The sequence below is a fragment of the Mustela nigripes genome, chromosome 13 (genome assembly GCF_022355385.1).
Source record: "Mustela nigripes isolate SB6536 chromosome 13, MUSNIG.SB6536, whole genome shotgun sequence".
NCBI lineage: Eukaryota > Metazoa > Chordata > Mammalia > Carnivora > Mustelidae > Mustela > Mustela nigripes.
The window spans coordinates 111,975,631-111,994,071 of NC_081569.1; the positions used below are offsets into that span (position 1 = coordinate 111,975,631).

Consider the following 18,441-nt stretch of genomic DNA (forward strand, 5'->3'; position numbering starts at 1 on the left):
TTAAAAAAATATGAGCCTTGGTGATAATGTAAAATCAGGATTTCTGTTGTAGCTCACTAATTTTTTACTCATTTTTCTTTAAGTCTGAATTTGTCTATTTGAATATAGACAATCTTAGAGTGTTCTGCTCCTTAGAAAGGGTAGTTCATTAACCAGCACCATCAACATCAGCTTGTTAGAAATGTAGAACCTCAAGCTCTCTCCCAGACCTACTGGATCAGAATCTGTATTTTAACAAGATCTCCAGTTGATTTATATGCACATTAAGGGTTGAGAAATACTGTTATAAAGGAAATGATAAAAACAACTTCTCTTTTGCTACCAGGAGCCTTCTATAATGTGGTTTGACTGAGCCTTCTTTAGCTAGCAGTATAGAAACATATTTCCCAGATAGAAATTTTCAGGGCAAGGTGAAGAACATAGTGTAAGTGAGGACATATTCTCTTTCCAGTCAATGCATCTTCCCTGCTTCTTGGAATCATTTAAGGGCTTTTCAGATATTGGCCTTCTTTTTTTTTTTTTTTTAAGATTTTATTTATTTATTTGACAGATCACAAGTAGGCAGAGAGGGAGGCAGAGAGAGAGGAAGGGAAGCAGGCTCCCCACTGAGCAGAGAGCCCAATACGGGACTTGATCCCAGGACCCTGGAATCATGACCTGAGCCGAAGTCAGAGGCTTTAACCCACTGAGCCACCCAGGTGCCCCAGATATTGGCCTTCTTGACATTATAGCAGGCTTGCCCCCAAATGATCTACAGCCACTCATTATTCAGTGACATTTATTTGGAGCATTTGTGTGCAATATTGATATAAGGCATTTTGATTCTAGGTGTATTTGCATGTGTGGGGGAACAGGAGACAGGAAGAAAGTTGAAGAACAGAGGGTTTCAAAAAAGAAAGGGAGTGATCCCTATCTCTGAGGAGCTCATAATCTAGCTGAAGAAATAAAAGCATTCACCTTTTTAAAATTATTCAAGATAACTTAGAAAACACAATACTAACCTCTGTCTTCTTTCTCTCTCACAAATCAGTTTACAAACTTCCCACCTATCAAACTTCCCACCTTCCCAGTATTATGGAAATGCTAAATTCATTTCATTATTCTTTTAACAAATATTTACTGAAAACCAATGATGAGCTAGGTACTATGCAGACAGAAAGCAACATAATCCAAGTTATATAAAATTAACCAGAGTAGTCTTTCTAAATATTCTAAAGAAGGTCATGCTGACTCACATTTGAAAACTATATACATAGACCAGCAGGAAATGGAAGGTATTCAAAATACAGTATTCTGTGTTGAAAAATATTAAATTATTCATTTATGCATGCATCCTTCTAAATAGATTCGTAGACACCTCATTTATTTATTGAACTCATTCATTTATTGAACATTTCTAATACTTCACATACTGAAATTTTATTGAGTACCTGTTGTGCAGCAAGTGCTATGGATTCTCCTGGGACAAATAAGCAAATAATTGCAAATAATTAGAAAGCCATAATTAGAGTTATTTAGGAAATACACCAGAGAAGCAAAAGAGCAAGTAGCTAACTCTTGAGGAAAGGAATCAGAAAAGACTTCAAAGAAAAGGTGACACTTGAGCATCTAAAAAGCTAAGAAGACCTTAGTCAGAAGGCACAGATAAGAAAAGGACACTCCAAGCAATGGAAGTAGCATATATTATGGAGCTGAATTATGAGTCATCTTGGTACTCTCAAAGAGCTCCAGTTCTAGAAATTGAGAGTGGCTGGGACATAAGATATAAGGAGGATATGAACCAGAGGCCTTTGCACATAGGTGAAGACCTTTAGATGGAGCATTTCCATTTCATATTTCTCTTTCTTCCTCTCTCCCTCTCTCTTTCCCTCCCTCTCTCTTTCTCTCTCACACACTCACACATCCCTTCTGCCTACTTACCTTTTATTCATCCTTCATATTCAAACCAGAAATCCTTTTATCAAGATGGCTTTCCCTTACCCTTTCAGGGTACTTCCACTGTATGGAAGACACTTTCACTGTATGCTCTCATAAAACTATGTTTCCTTCCAATAGAATAGTTTTCTTTATTTGCATGTATATATTCATTAATGTGATTGATTAATATCTATCTCTTCCACTACATCAGTGACTTTAACCCCACCCACAAGACACACATTAAATACACTATTATACACACATATAACATATGTAACATATACAATATAAAAATTGTGCATATGCACACATATATAAACAAAAATAAGTTTCATGAAACAATATTCATCTTGCCATGTGTGATAAAATATATTTCTATTCATTTTCATTTCAAAAACTTTTTACAAGTTTACTTTAAAACCCACCTCCATATTTGCTCCAGAGCTTGAAAAACATCGCAGCAAGTTGGCACTACATTAGAATAGAAACCACGTCTGCTGGTTTTACTCCACTCTGTCTCAGCACCTAGAATGACACCTAGGACACAGAACACTGTATAGAAATTTAGTGAATGAATGAGAGGAATAAAAAGCTTTAAAAGATACTGTTTTTAAAGTATTATCCCAATTTTTATAAACAAGAAAACTGAAGTTTAGAAAAAGTCTTAATAATTTGCTGAGGCAAGGGAAACAAAAGCAAAAATGAATTATTGGAACTTCATCAGGATAAAAAGCTTTTGCCAGAAAAGGAAGCACTCAACAAAACTAAAAAGCAACCTATGGAATGGGAGAAGATAGTTGCAAATGACATATCAGATAAAGGGCTAGTATCCAAGATCTATAAAGAACTTACCAAACTCAACACCCCCCCCCCAAAAAAAAATCCAACCAAGAAATGGGCAGAAGACATGAACAGACATTTCTCCAAAGAAAACATCCAAATGGCCAACAGACACATTAAAAAAATGACCAACATCACTTAGCATCAGGGAAATACAAATCAAAAACACAATGAGATGCCATTTTACACCAGTCAGAATCACTAAAATTAACAAGTCAGGAAACAACAGATGGTGTGGCAAAGATGTGGAGAAAGGAGGAACCCTCTTACACTGTTGATGGGAATACAAACTGGTACAAACACTCTGGCAAACAGTATGGAGGTTCTTCAAAGGTTAAAAATAGAGCCACCCTATGGCCCACCAATTGCACTACTAGGTATTTATCCAAAGGATAGAAACATTCAAAGGGGCACATGAACCTAATGCTTATAGCAGCAATGTCCATAATAGCCAGAATATAGAAAGAACCCAGATGTCCATCATCCGTGAATGGACAAAGAAGTTGTAGAAAATTACTTAGCTACCAAAACCAATGAAATCTTGCCATTTTCAAGGACATGGATGGAGCTAGAGAGTATAATGCTCAGCGAAATAAATCAGTCAGAAAAAGACAAATACCATATGATTTCATTCATATATGGATTTTAAGAAAAAATGGATGAACTTAGGAGAAGGAAAGGAAAATAAAATATGATGAAAACAGAGAAGGAGGCAAACCATAGAGACTCTAAACTATAGGAAACAAACCAAGGGATGCTGGAGGAGAGGTGGATGGTGGATGAGGTAATCAGGTAATGGGCATTAAGAAGGGTACTTGAGGTAATGAGCACTAGGTGTTATATACAACTGATGAGTCACTAAATTCTACCCCTGAAATGAATAATAAGTGTATGTTAACTAAATTGAATTTAAATTTTTTAAAAATGAAAAAAAAATAATTTGCTGAAGGTTCTGAGGCTACTAATAGGCAGAACCAGGATTCAGATTCAGCTCTGTTTTACTTTAAAACCCTGCTAATTTCCTCTCATTCAAGAAGTAAAAGAGAAATGTCTAGGTTGCTTATGAGAGGTGTCAAGCTGGTAAAATCTCTAGTAGAGAAAATAATTTAAAATTACTTTATTCACAAGATATAGTTGGTGTTTGAATTCTGAAAGATAATTGACTTTTTAATTTTCTACAATAAGAACATCAAAATTCACTTTAAGACACTATAAAAATAAACAGAAGGATAGATGAAATAAGATAGATAAAATGTTGATAATTGTGGAAGCAATGATTCTGTCCGTTTTATGTCTATTTTAAATTGCTCTTTTAAAAAAATAATTTTATGTTTTAAAAACACCAAAACATCCTAATAAGAATAACATTGGAGGAAAACTATTCTTGTTTTTCAAGTGAGCACTTAAAATATAATAGGATTCCAAAAAACACAAGAAAGCTAAGAGTTTATCAACTAAAATAATGTCTATGAAGCACAAGATACAACATCTAGTACATAGAAGAGACTTAGTGTTAATTTTTTTTCCTTTCTACATCAGGTTAAACAAAGCCACCTGTGCAAAAAAAGTGGCTCATTATAAACAATATTATATATAAGACTTTAAAAAACACCACTTTGTGGTCACATTTTTAAAAAATGAATTTTGGGGAGCCTGGGTTGCTGAGTCAGTTGAGCATCTAACTCTTGATTTTGGCTCAGGTCATGGTCTCAGGATCCAAGGCTTGAACCCGGCCCTGGTCTTGGAGCTCAGTACAGAGTCTGCTTGTCCTGCTCCCTCTGCTCCTCCCCACCTACCTCCTCCCTCTGCTGATAACCATGCATATGCACATCCTCGCTCACTCTCTCACTCTCTCAACAAAATTTAAAAATAAATAAAAATTAAAAATAAATTTCATATGTCCTTTTTAAAAGAAATACTTTTTACTATTTAAAGTATGGTTGCAAATATAATTAAAATATTCATATAGAAAGCTGTTAACTTTTCTGTATATGTGTCCACAAATCCTTGCCGTAGACAGATGACATGGAAGTAATGGTCATGATCATAAAACTCATTTGATAGGTACTGCCTTGCCAATAGTATGGATCTGAAATCCACATCATAGATGAAGAAAACCCTTTTGAATATATTTCTCTCCCAGAATATTTTTTGGTGCAGCTATTGCTATACTGTATATAGAAAAAAATTGGTTGAGTTTTTCCCTCTCAATTCTGTTTCTTCTGATTTAAAAATAAATAGTCAATGGAAATTGTAATGCAGAGTTGCCTGTATATTATGATTTAGAAATAACACTTTGGCCCATTATTTAAAAAAAAATACTGTATTGGGAATTAAGGTACTGTATTTTAGTCCTAGGTCTACCACTAATCAGAACTTGTCAACCTAAGTTCCTCCATTCTGTGATTCATTTCCTTCAAATGTCAAATGAAAAAAAAGATATTTTCTTTCTACTTTACTGGGTTATTATAAAAATCAGATTGGGTGATAAATAAGAAAATAGTTCGAAATTTATAGAAAATGGAGAAATGTGAATATAAATAGTAATATATCTATATAGGTATATCCACGAGAGTGTACACATACATCACACATATATGCCCATAGAAAAGATAGTATTTATTTAGGAGGATGGGCTAGAAGAAATAGTTCTATTTAAAAAGTACAAATATATGGGGTTCCTGGGTGGCTCAGTCATTTGAGCTTCTGACCCTTGATTTCAGCTTAGATTGTGATCTCCTGTATCATGATCTCATGGGTCATGGGATCAACCTCCCCATTCAGCAGGGAGTCTGCTTGAAAATTCTCATCCTCTACCTCTCCCTGCATTCACACATGCTTGCTCACTCTCTCTTTCTCTCTTATTTAAATAAATAAATCCTTAAAAGAATTAAAAGTACAAGAATCAAATTGTGGCACAACAGGAAGACCATCTCCAGTAACACCAAGAAAGAGCATGATTAAATCACTTCTACTGGTACTTCTGAATGGTGGATACAAAGATCAAACCAGCAGTTACAACACCATTGTCTGGTTGAGGAGCTCAGAAAAGTATTCCATTTTCCTGAAACTTTATCTGATCATTTGAGTCAAATTTTAGAATTCCAACACTCGATCCTTATTCCGTGCCGTACGTCCATTTTGATGTTTGTTCTTGGTTCTGTTCGCCTCACAGCTGCTGATGGCCCAGGAGATCGTTTCATCATTGGGGAATCCCAAGCTGGTGAGCAGGTAAGATTCACAGGCTTGAAAGACTCTTAAGATTTCAATTTCATGGACTTTCAGCATCCAATTCTAAGTTTCTACCATCATTGTAATGGAAATTTTAGAGATGGATTAAACAAGTTATCAAAGAGATTAAAGGACGGTTCCCATGAGAAAGCTGAAAGAATTATTTTTTAACTGAAAGAAATCTGCATCTAATAATATATGGCATGGTATTTTTGGTGTGTCTCACAGATTCCCTACAAGCATTTTCCAGTCCTATGATTAGATGATTCTTTCTTATATAAACATTAATGTTCTAAGCAGACCTATAGTTTCTAGGTCATCTTCTCAAACTTTTCTCCAACCTGTATTACAAACAGGGAAAATTAGAAGCAAATTATTTAACCTCTCTAGCTAATCACTTAGATTAGCTTTTCTCACTAGGGAACTAGCCAGCGTACAGGAATATACATATATTTCTATTAAGAAATGAAGCACTGATGGAAGTACAGTAGAAGGTCTCTTATTTGATACTTTTGAGTCAAAAAAAATAATAATAATAATCTTTTAAAAGAGTCTAACAGCCTCAAACTTAAGTACATATATCTATATGCATGTGTGTGTGTGTGTGTGTGTGTGTGTGTATAAAACAGTGCTGTATGCATCATTATATTTAAAAGGAAATAGAGAACGTATGTTAATCCAGTGAATTTTGAAGGTTGGTTAAAAGAGCTCCTACCTTATCAAATAGAACCAGAAGAAGACCAAGATACTTTTTATCCTCTGCTACTATGGAGTATTCATAAGTATTATATAAAAATAAAGGAGGATATGAATGCATGGATGAATGAATGAATGAATACATGTGGAGATTTGAGCAAAAGCTATGTCCCATGCCTTTTCTTCCTTGGCTTAGTATGTACTCCCATATGTGCTGAAAATAGGGAAAAGTTAAGTAAGTATATAGGAGAAGAATGGTGCCCATGGTGGTGACCCCAGCTACCTCATCCCTACATCCAAGCATCAAAGAGGTCTGTGTATAGATTGCTGAAGCCAAACTGGCACTATAGTGATTAGATGTTATACACAGGTTGGTTTTAATCCTCATCACTAAAAGAACAGCTAGGCCTGGGTCCCTTTTTTATAAATGTCTTGTATTATGACCTCATAATTTACTCAACTTCTCAATATATACTTCACTCAGTGTTGGATGTCTGAAGCATCCATTTGTATTACAAAGCTACAAAGTACCAATTATTCAGGTCTCTGATCTTCAGTTGAGTCTATCTAACATTTATCAAACATACCTACTATGTATACCAAGCACTGTGTTGCGTTCTAGGGGTATAAAGTAGATTAAGATATGATTTCTACTCTTAAGGAGTTTACATCTAGTGGAGGTGACAGAATATAACAACTAATTATAATATATTAAATGTTAAACTAATGCTATCAGTCATGTACTGTGGAAGACAATAGGGAGGTTGAGCATTTCATCCTAGGAGTATTAAGAAAATACTATTAGAGCTGGACCTAAGAGGATTTTACAAAAACAGAAATGAGAAAACGACATTCTAGGCCAAGAGAACAGTAGAAATCAAGACACAGGTGTTTTTAAAAATTGCATAGAATGTTTAGGGAACTGCCAATAGTTCAGGGTAGTCAAAGCCTAGTATAAATAGATAGATAGGTAACAGATTAATAAATGCCTTTTTGTCTTCTTAAACCTTATTTACTAGTTAAGATTTCTGAATGTACTAGAGAACTAGGAACACAAAAAAAGTCATGAAACTTAAAAGTTGCTAATTTCTTGTAAGGTCTATGGGGAAAAAAGATGAAAACCATACAAGAAAATGGGGTTTCTCCTTGATTTATCTGTGATGTCCTTTATAACTAAGGTATCATACAGACTTTGTAGCAATCACAGAGATCTTACATTAGCCAGATTGCTCACTTTTTGGAAGTACGTATGCTTGAGAATTACACTGAGACAGTGATATACAAAATACTTTCTTAGTGTATCAAATACTTGACTTTAAATCATTTATACTTTGGTCCTATTGATTAGCACTGGACACTGTCAAAGAAAATATTACATGATTATAAAGTGCTGTCACTGAGCAAATCTCAAAAAAAACCTCAACACCTCTGTTAAGGAAAAATCAAGATTTTAACCATTTTAGTTTATATAAAACTTATAAGGTATATCAATAGAAATTTTTAAAAATGAGTTACTTATAAAGAATTGTTACTCTGAATCTAAAGGAATTACTTCACATATTCCTAGAGTTTTTCATCTGATTCCATTCAATTGAGGTTTATAAATATCTTTATATATCCAATAATATCTTTTACATTGGATCTCATATAAGTGAGCTGGTAGGAAGTCTTCACCTATCACTTAGATTTACTAATCTTAGAGAGGAGCCACATTTTTTATTTAATGATTACACAAAAACACTTCATAAGTGTTAGTTTAAACCAAGAAGTAGAGAAAATTACATGTACAACCACAATAAAACTTAGAGTAAATTTACAAAGTATCCATTGAACCTGCCTAAATTGAGGCAGGGCTACAAACTAACACTCTTCAGCTTAAGAAGCAGCTGCCCTGAAACTCACTTTAGGATTCACTTTCTGCCTTAGCCAAAAAAGGCACTTTCAGCAAAAGAAGGACCTGTTTAGGCCTATATCAAATATCTTTGTTGCATAGGCTCTGAAGATAGTTTTAGCATTAATAACTCTAGTAAAAATAAATATATATATCAAAATGAAACTTTTCATCAAAAATCACTGCACTGCAAAATGACCCTGTACAGTAGGTTAAGGGATGTCCCAGACAATGAGTAATATCTAAGTTGAAATTTTTTTTTATTTTAATGCATTGGGCCCTAAACTTCTCATATGAAATCCTATGCAGCATCTTGGTAGAAAAATTACATAAAAATGCAACCATTCCAAAACCCTGAATATCTTTTATTCAGATAGCAAAATAAGGAAATATAAGATCCATAGCTCAATGCGAGAGCTGATCCCAAGAATCTCTTTTGCCAGTAACTATGGGAGAAAGGCAGGGAGAACACTGGAGTTTTAAGCCAAGAAAGATGGAATACTTCATGTAGTTGTGAGCTTCTGAGATCATACATGTTCATGCATTCATTCTAGAAATATTTATTCATCACCAACTTTGTGCTAGACGCATTCTAGGCTTTGGTATGATAAAGTGATAAATATTTCTGGAAAAGGGGTGATTAAGGGGACTATACCCAAGAAATAGGGTTAAGGGAAACCAGCTAAGGAATGTTAAGCACCCAGGTGCTAACAATGACTCTCCACTACCAGCTATCTCTAGTTCTAATGGGACAAAGGGAAAGAGTTTTACCTGGACCTGGGGAGATTCATAGCTATGAGACAACACCACCCAATAGGAGCTGTGGCCCTCAGTAATAAAGATGACATAGCCATCACCACACTGCAGCCCAGCAGAGAAAGAGCAAGTAGAATAAAACCCTACCTTTCCCTTTCTTGTACCTCTAATCTCTTGTTGACCATTCCCATTAGCTGAACCTAATCAGAAGCCAGAGTAACGGGAACCTAGATGAAATAGTCCATAGAGAGCAGCCTTCTGGGTCACAGCACAGAATAGAAAATGAAGATGTTATCTGGAGAAGCAAACAAAAAAACAAATCCTGATCTTTGTAAGGGCTTGTATTCTAGAATGTAACAATACACTTAACACTATCCCTAGTATAAATTGAAGGGTTTGATAATTTTAGTTATTGGTAATATTGTTTGCAGTAATATTATTGAAAAAAGATTTTCAAGGCTGCTCTGGTAAACAAATTTCCTGTTTTACTTTATACTTCTAATAGAGGGGTATTTTTCCTTAACCATTCCCTAAATTTTTTTAATGTGGTAGAAAATATATAAAATAAAATAAATGTACCATCATAACCATTTTTAATGTACAGTTTAGTAATGTTAATATATTCACATTGTTGTGACTTAAGATTTTTAAATACTTAAGAAGATATCTTAGAATTCACTTTTAGGAGAAATTTGAAGCATTCCTTTTCCCAACTCTTACCTAAATCATTGGCCTATGAGGCCAAATCAAACCTATCAAACGGATCTTACAGAAATATGCTTTTCTCTATGCTGAGAGAAGTTTGCAGGGCAGGGCATGGGGTCAGTCTCCTGTACCATCTGTATGAGAGATCAGATAATGAAAATCTGGATATAATGTTTAGCAGAAATCATTACAGACACTGGAATCATTTTTTAATTACTTCATTGCATTTTCTAGACTTTCATTATTGAAAGGTGAACTAATATGTTTTGGAAAGATTTCAAGTGAAATAATTAAAATGATTTTTCTGACTTGCCTTTATTAAATAAAAAAGTTTACTTAAGGGGCGCCTGGGTGGCTCAGTGGGTTAAGCCGCTGCCTTCGGCTCAGGTCATGATCTCAGGGTCCTGGAATCGAGTCCCACATCGGGCTCTCTGCTCAGCAGGGAGCCTGCTTCCTTCTCTTTCCCTCTCTGCCTGCCTCTCAGTGTACTTGTAATTTCTCTCTGTCAAATAAATAAATAAAATCTTTAAAAAAAAAAGTTTACTTAATAAAGTACTACATTTCTTTAACATCAAAACTTAAGTAAATGACCAATGTGCTAGTTTTTCATAATTGTCTTTCATAAAATCACATTGCATGGCATTTTTTTTTCTTAAAGACACTCAAATCACTTTACATAGAAGTATTAAGAAAATTCACATTGTTTGAGTGAGACACAATAGTGACAATTGTCACAGTTCTTCAAAAGGAAAACAGGGCACCCAGAAAGACATCTGTCTAGTGGTCATTACCTTAAATAAGTTAAAGCCTCTTTGGTGTAAATACAACTGTTTGTGGGTAGTTTTTATTATTTTGGGCCAAAATGAATAAGAGTATAAGATGTTCCTTTTATGGTTTGTTTCTAAAAATATTAAATCTCCTGCAGACTTTTCCTTTGCCACAGCAGAGTAAATCAATTCTTTTTTACATGTTTGTATTTTCAGCCAACTCAGACAGTAATGCCAGGACAAGTCATGCGGGTTACAACAGGTGCTCCAATCCCCTGCGGTGCTGATGCAGTAGTACAAGTAGAAGATACTGAACTAATCAGGGAATCCGATGATGTATGTTATCACCAGGTTTTACTGCTCTGTTCCTATGGCTGGGTTATAAACTATGCCCATTTTCTGCAGTGTTTATAAGATTAATCCAGTTGGGCTTTTGGGTTTTATTTGTTCGTTTGTTTGGTAATGTTAGGATCTTACATTGTAGTGTATGGGTCTCCAGTAAATAGGAATTGCCTTATATTTAAAAATCTTTTTTTACAGGAGATATTTTTATGATCATTACTATAATTATAATAGAACTTGAACCACAGTTGGCCCACGAAATTTCACATGCAAACAAGGAAGGAAACTACCTCAAATAGAGCAGCAGAGATAATAACTGTTGACATACCTTATAGCTGAGAAATTTATTCAAGACTAGCTTCTGATAAAATGTGAAAGAAAATTTAACAGAGAAGAAATTAACAAAGAAACTTGAGCAAGTTCTTAAATATTACACTAGGCCAAGCATTTGAACCAAATAGCCCTTCAACTCTGGTTTTCTATAATTCATAAAAATCTTTGCCAGCAAATGACACCCTGGAAAAATTAAATTTATGTCGGTGCCCCCTCTATAGCCTACAATAAAGGATCCTGGGAATTTTCTTGGTCTAAATGGGTCTTCATCTCACTGAAACTCGTGGCAATTATTGGAACCAGAGGGTCAGCCACCAATAAAAGAATAGTTTCAACTGACATTTTAATGATTAGTTATCTTAACTCGTTTTTTAAAGTAGTTTAAGATATTTTGTATCTTAAAAGCCGAAGCTAAAATAACTAATATTCTTCTGGGCTGGCTGGCTATATAGTAAAATTTGGCATGCTGAGAGACAGCCACTTTTCTTGATCTGGGATTTTCTTTTTAATTACTTTCCCACATGTAAGGCTTATAAAATTCAAATCTTGGCACACATATCACACTGCCTGCTGTTAAAACTGTGCAACAGATTTATTGGGCATCAGGGAAGCCAGCAAAGCATTGAAATCCAGAACACATGCATCCACCGACTCTGCCGGATGACAAGACACAGTTCCAGTGTCACAATATTATTCACAGCCCATAAATGTAAAATTAATGATCACCATTAATTTACAGATATCTACTACCAGGAAAACTGTAAGTCCTTCATTGAAATTTCTGCAGATATCTGGGAAACTTGGCATAATTCATGGGAACAGAAGAGACAGGTTATCTCCATCCACATTTGATGTATCTATTAGGGTAGCCATATAGATAGATCTTTTGTTTTCCCTTGAGAGTGCTATCCTACAATGTAAAATCCAGTATTTGAATTGGTACATTTTTAAAAACACGAAAATTATGAAAAAATTTTATTTATTTATAAATGAATGTATTGGCATCAAACCTAGTTTTTCAGGTACCTGTGGTAGAAATTTATCATGTTCAAAATGTGTAGCAAATGGTTCTGTTTCTCTGTATTTGTATATATTCTGTACCTATCTGATGATAAATGCATCTGAGTAGCTAAATTGTATTGATCAGAAATTCTGTTAGATTATTCTGTTCGAAATTACATGACTTGCTCTTATTATAGGGTACCGAGGAACTTGAAGTACGAATTCTGGTGCAAGCTCGACCAGGCCAAGATATCAGGTAAATTCATAATGTATAGAATGTGTAGCCAACTTTTGTTTCTACAAAAGGAAACATGAGTTCATGATCATGAACTCAGGAGAGCATGGCTATTGTAAACCCACAGCTCAGTCATTTAGCCATTAGTGTTGAGGACTTTTAACAAGTAGCAAAATGAATTTTCTTAATTCTGCATTTCATGTCTACTCTGCCTACTTTTTTGTAAACATAGTAAAGGTAAATACAATAGTCAAAAGCAACATGAGAAGGAGTAAAGTCATGAGCCTACTTAATCTGCAATTAATCCTGCTTTTAGATAATCCAGAAATCTAGCCCCACCCCAGATAATCCAGAATTTGGTATCAACACAGATAATCCCAGATTTGAGTTTTTATGCAGTTAGCTGATAGCCCCTCCTCTACTGACTACCAATATTAGTAGAATAACCTGCTATTCCTTATATACAAAAATGAGACTACTGTCTTACCATAAGTAGTGCAAAAACTTTACATTATTTTTCTTACATTGGGATGTGTTTGCCCTAATCCCATCAATACTACATTTGCTCAAATGTCCTTATAACAAAGCTACAATTCTCACATCCCTATGGCAAGAAGCCAAGCCAAGTAGACTTCTGTGGCCGTAGACCTGGGCCAGCCTAAATTGTCCAAATAGAAATTATCCCTGTGACTGTAACCTCATTAGTGTTATTCTCCTCACCCCAAAGCTAACATGCTATGGACATCTTATCATTAATGCCACTAGATATATTCATATAAATTCTTGCCTTATATCAAAGAAAGTTTGTAGTTGGTATTTTTTTACTGTAATTTAGTATAAAGCAATTTGTAAAATAGTTTTCAAATGTGAAATAACATATTCCTTAGCAAAAATGGAAATCTTATTTCTTTTATTTTGTGATTTAAATTTTTTATTAAAACAACAAAGAGTTTTAGAAGCTTTTTATTTTATTATTCTGTTCCTGCCTCATCTCTTAACTCTTTTCTCCTCTTAAGTGTCCTCCTTCTTTGACACTAACATCGATTGAGAAGATATTATTCTTATCATACTGCTTATGGTTCTACTTTGACTTTCAGACCCATCGGCCATGACATTAAAAGAGGGGAGTGCGTTTTGGCCAAAGGAACCCATATGGGCCCCTCAGAGATTGGACTTCTGGCAACTGTAGGTGTCACGGAGGTTGAAGTTAATAAGTTTCCAGTTGTTGCAGTCATGTCAACAGGGAATGAGGTAAGAAAAAAAAAGTTCGGGGGGAGTAAGTAACTAATTCAACTTTCAGGTAAAAAGTCTTTTTGACTTCTGTTCTGTGTCATAAATAGAACATTGTGGATTACAGATTTTTACCACATACATGTAACAGGGAAATAAATATACTGGCCTCAGGATAGTTCAAGTACAGAAGATAAGGAGGAAGACTAGAAATTACATATTAAGAAATCTTCCCTTCCATTTATTAGAACAAAATGTTATAACCAATGACCTTTCCACACACTCAGTACATATAAACAAAGAATGTTGACTGCTAACTATAGATTTCAACTATGCAAATTGAGTGCTCAGTCCATTAGGACAATGAATTCTACCTACCCTGCTGCTGAGATGATGGGCCACCTCTGTGTGGATCAGTGAATTGGGACACAATGGTTAGCCCTTCATCTTGCTGGAAGTTCCTTGTGATACTTAGTCACCAGGAAGAATTTGATAATCTTTTCTCTTTTTCTGCAAGGATGGCATCTCTGGTGGCATGTTTCTCAATATGTCAAATGTCATTTCAACCCTGATTTAGGATGGGGAGTTTCAATTTGAATTTGAAAAATTCCTGTTCCATGTTTTGCTTATACAAGAAATCAGATGTTCTAATCAGACTGGGAATCTTGAAAAATGGATCTGTTGGTAATTCAAAGCCTAAGAGCAGAATCAGAAACTATTGAGATTTTTTTTAGGCCTTTAGACCTTACTATTTTTAAAAAGGTTTACAGGATTTCTTTTTTTTTTTTTTCTCTTTTAATCCCTAATTTTATTCTGAAAATAAACCATTTATTTGAAAATAAACCATTTATTATGAAAATAAACCATTATTTTTAATTTCTTCAAGTCTTGGAAATGAACATTTTCAAAGGTCTCTTATCCTTATAGCTCTTTTAGAAAGGGCAAAAAAATTGGGGTAAATTGGAAGGGGAGAAAAAGCATGAGAGGCTGTGGATCCTGAGAAACAAATTTTGGAGTTTTGGAGGGGAGAGGGTGGGGGATGGGTGAGCGTGGTGGTGGGTATTAAGGAGGGCTCATATTTCATGGAGCACTGGGTATGGTGCATAAACAATGACTCTTGGAAAAATTAAATTAAATTAAATTTAAAAAAATAGAAAGAGCAAAAGAAAAGAATAGAATATTTGTTTTGCTAATGGAGAGATCAATCAGTATTCTAGACTTAGTATAGGTACACTGGTCATTCTCTAAAACTATTGACTGACCCAAAACATTCTTTTCAATTGATCTACATAGTGAAGATTTTAATATCCCTAGGACTAACTGACATTATGTTTGGCATCAGAAAGAAATATCTGATAAACTGGTTGACTTAATGAACTGTTCTTATTTGTGATTTATTTGTATGCTTTGTGCATTTAAGTGAGTTCATGGGGGGTTTGCGAAAGCTAAAGAGAATGAGCAAATTCATGAATAACTAGTTATTAGGCAACTTTGTTTAAGCTGTATTTCTTGTATTCTTCCTAATGTTTTTGTAAGGCTGGACCATAGTCTCACTTATCCTCCAGACTACATTGGTAATATTTTTAAAGCTATCATACATTCTGTATTAAAACTGTTGGCTAGTGGTAAAGAAAAGTGATGGGATAAGAATAGAGATGATAGTTATATCATGGAATCTAAGGAAGAATTCGTAGTCCTAGTTCCCTGCCTCCATAGGCTTGATTATCCTTGATGGGCTTTCACAGATGCTATTTTCTGTGGCCTACTATATTTACCATGGTTTTCCAAGGGAATAATGTTTCTAAATCTCTAAATCCACAATCTAAAATAATGTTTCTAAATCCATAATCTCTGGTTTCATATAGTTCAGCACTCATTCCCTAGTTCCATCCAAGATTAGTTGTTATTATGACTCTCTGTGATTGTATAGTTTAGTTCAACCAATGTTTATTAGGTATCTCTATGCCAGGAATTATACTGGAAACTGGGAATAAAAGAAATGAATGAAGTATAGTATCTCTTTTGAAGGCTTGAGATCTTTGATAGAAAATAATGGGGAAAAATTATTTTGTTTCAGAGAGGCCAAAAGAAATTAACACTTGTCTGTTAATGTGGCAAGTCTATAATTTAGTCAGTCACAGCACAAGCTCCCTTTTAGTACTAACTGATTTCTCCTGGAATGAGTGGCTTTATATATGTCCACTTTTGAATCCAGCGTGGTGTATCAGTAAGCAGAACAGTGGCCTGAGGCAACCCAAAGAATGCCATACAAGATATCTGTGTATACTGTCTTTAAAACCTGCCCAGTATTTTGTGACTACATGTGTTTATTTGGGATGGGGGAATTATTTCAAAATTGGGAGGTACAGTTGTGAACTATAACTAGTACAGAATAGTCAATGCAGACATTTGTTTCTTTCAACAAACTGTGTATGTTAACATTTAGGTAATACCATCCAATAATTACATAACTGTGGCATACATTTCCAACCTCATGCATTTGTTCAATAAATATTTATTAGGCATCTATTACATGCTGGAATGTCCATGAGGGGTTATCTTTTTTTTTTTTTTTTTAAGATTTTATTTATTTATTTATCAGAGAGAAAGCGAGCGAGATCGAGCACAGGCAGACAGAGTGGAAGGCAGAGTCAGAGGGAGAAGCAGGCTCCCTGCGGAGCAAGGAGCCCGATGTGGGACTCGATCCCAGGACGCTGGGATCATGACCTGAGCCGAAGGCAGCTGCTTAACCAACTGAGCCACCCAGGCGTCCCTCCATGAGGGGTTATCTTAACTAAAATGAGTTTTATAAGTTGTGAATACACTCTGTCGTGAACCAGTTTATTTAGAAGGGTTTTGAACTGGAAATTCAGTGTCCAGCAAGGCTGCATCAGACTTTCATCTTCAGTGGAACTAATCCTCTTAATCGTCTACACAGCCATCCAAGAGTTATTTTCTTTTTTCTTCAAGTAACATTCAGGTGCAAGGGAACAAGAATTATACTAGGAGACTAGGGGAACCACCAACTTAGAAGCATGTCCTACATAAGAATTAATATTTTTTCTAATAGTCTTAGGCAGCTTCCAAGGTCCCTATAAGGGAAATGTGTAGATACAAGTGTCACCACATTGACAAAAGCCCAAAGATATGGCTTCCCACTAGGTATTCATAGTTCATGTATTTATTTTTAAGATTTTATTTATTTAGTTAGTTATTTAGTTAGTTATTTGACAGAGAGAGAGAGAGCAAGAGAGGGAACACAAGCAGAGGGAGTGGGAGAGAAAGAAGCAGGCTTCCCACTGAACAGGGACCCTGATATGGGGCTGGATCCCAGAACCCCGGGATCATGACCTGAGCCAAAGGCAGGCGCTTAATGACCAAGCCACCCAGGTGCCCCTATAGTTCATTTATAGTACCTTCTAGTCCATATGCAGTTACCAATAAGAGATTATTTTTGCCATGGAAAATACTGCCTAATAACAAGCTGACATTTCGTCTTTATCAAATTTCCAGGGAAGAGCTAGAAAGTGAACTGAAGCTCAAATATGTCCTTAGAGATGGAAAAGGGTTTTCTAACTCTTTACCCTCACATAAGAGGATCCACTGTGTGTAGAAAATTAGAAAATAATAGTAAAACTTACTATAAGTCATTCTGCTTTTTATCATCACCATGCACTGGCTATTCTAAGAAAAGTCTGTGATAAAATATGCTCTGCAGGGCAAACCATTTCCACCACCCTTCCCCATTTAGTATGCTACCATACTGATGCCAGGCACTGTGCTGACTGCTCAGAATATAGCAGCGAACGAGACAAACAAATTCCCTGTTCCTACAGAATTTATATTCTAATGGAGGCAGGATAGGGGAGATAGTAAACAAAAAATGCCAGTAAGTGGTATGAAGAAAAATTAAGGATAAGATGATAAAGACTAGTAGTAGAAGAGGTATATGCCAAATATTACCTGTTGAAACCTACCCTACATCACCCCTTTCATATTCTCCTCTTTACAATAAAGCTAGAAGGCTGAAAACCCAATTTCCTGGATTCTTTCCACCTGTGGTCCTGTTAGGTTTTGTCATTGGGATGCATTAACACAATATTAAAACTTGGAAATAAATTAGAAGTAGGGGCACCTGGGTGACTCAGTCGTTAAGCGTCTGCCTTTGGCTCAGGTCATGATCCTGGGGTCCTGGGGTCCAGCCCTGCATCAGGGTCCCTGCTCAGCAGGATGCCTGCTTCTCCCTCTAAATCTACCACTCCCTCTCCTTGTGTTCCCTCTCTCGCTGTATCTCTCCCTCTGTCAAATAAATAAATTAAATATTTTAGAAGAAGAAGTTAGCTGAAGTATAAGCTCCTCAATCCCCAGTAACATCACTTTCTCCCAGCAGCCTTAGGGACAGTGGTGACTTCCTGTAGTTACTGATCTTTGGAGACACACTTTTCTCCTTTTGTTTTTCCAGCCCTCCTCAAACATTTGAAACCAATTCCCTGTAT

The 18,441-nt window shown here is 35.4% G+C and overlaps 1 protein-coding gene across 17 annotated transcripts in view; it reads left to right on the forward strand.

Moving 5' to 3' along the window:
• Nucleotides 1–18,441, forward strand: part of GPHN (gephyrin) — a 637,714-nt gene that overhangs the window by 557,006 nt on the left and 62,267 nt on the right. For all 17 annotated transcript variants that reach the window (XM_059373410.1, XM_059373413.1, XM_059373412.1 and 14 more), the window contains 4 exons: nt 5,933–5,988; nt 11,020–11,139; nt 12,678–12,736; nt 13,813–13,966. In XM_059373410.1, the coding sequence (XP_059229393.1) occupies nt 5,933–5,988; nt 11,020–11,139; nt 12,678–12,736; nt 13,813–13,966 (389 nt within the window). The remainder of the gene's footprint in view (nt 1–5,932; nt 5,989–11,019; nt 11,140–12,677; nt 12,737–13,812; nt 13,967–18,441) is intronic.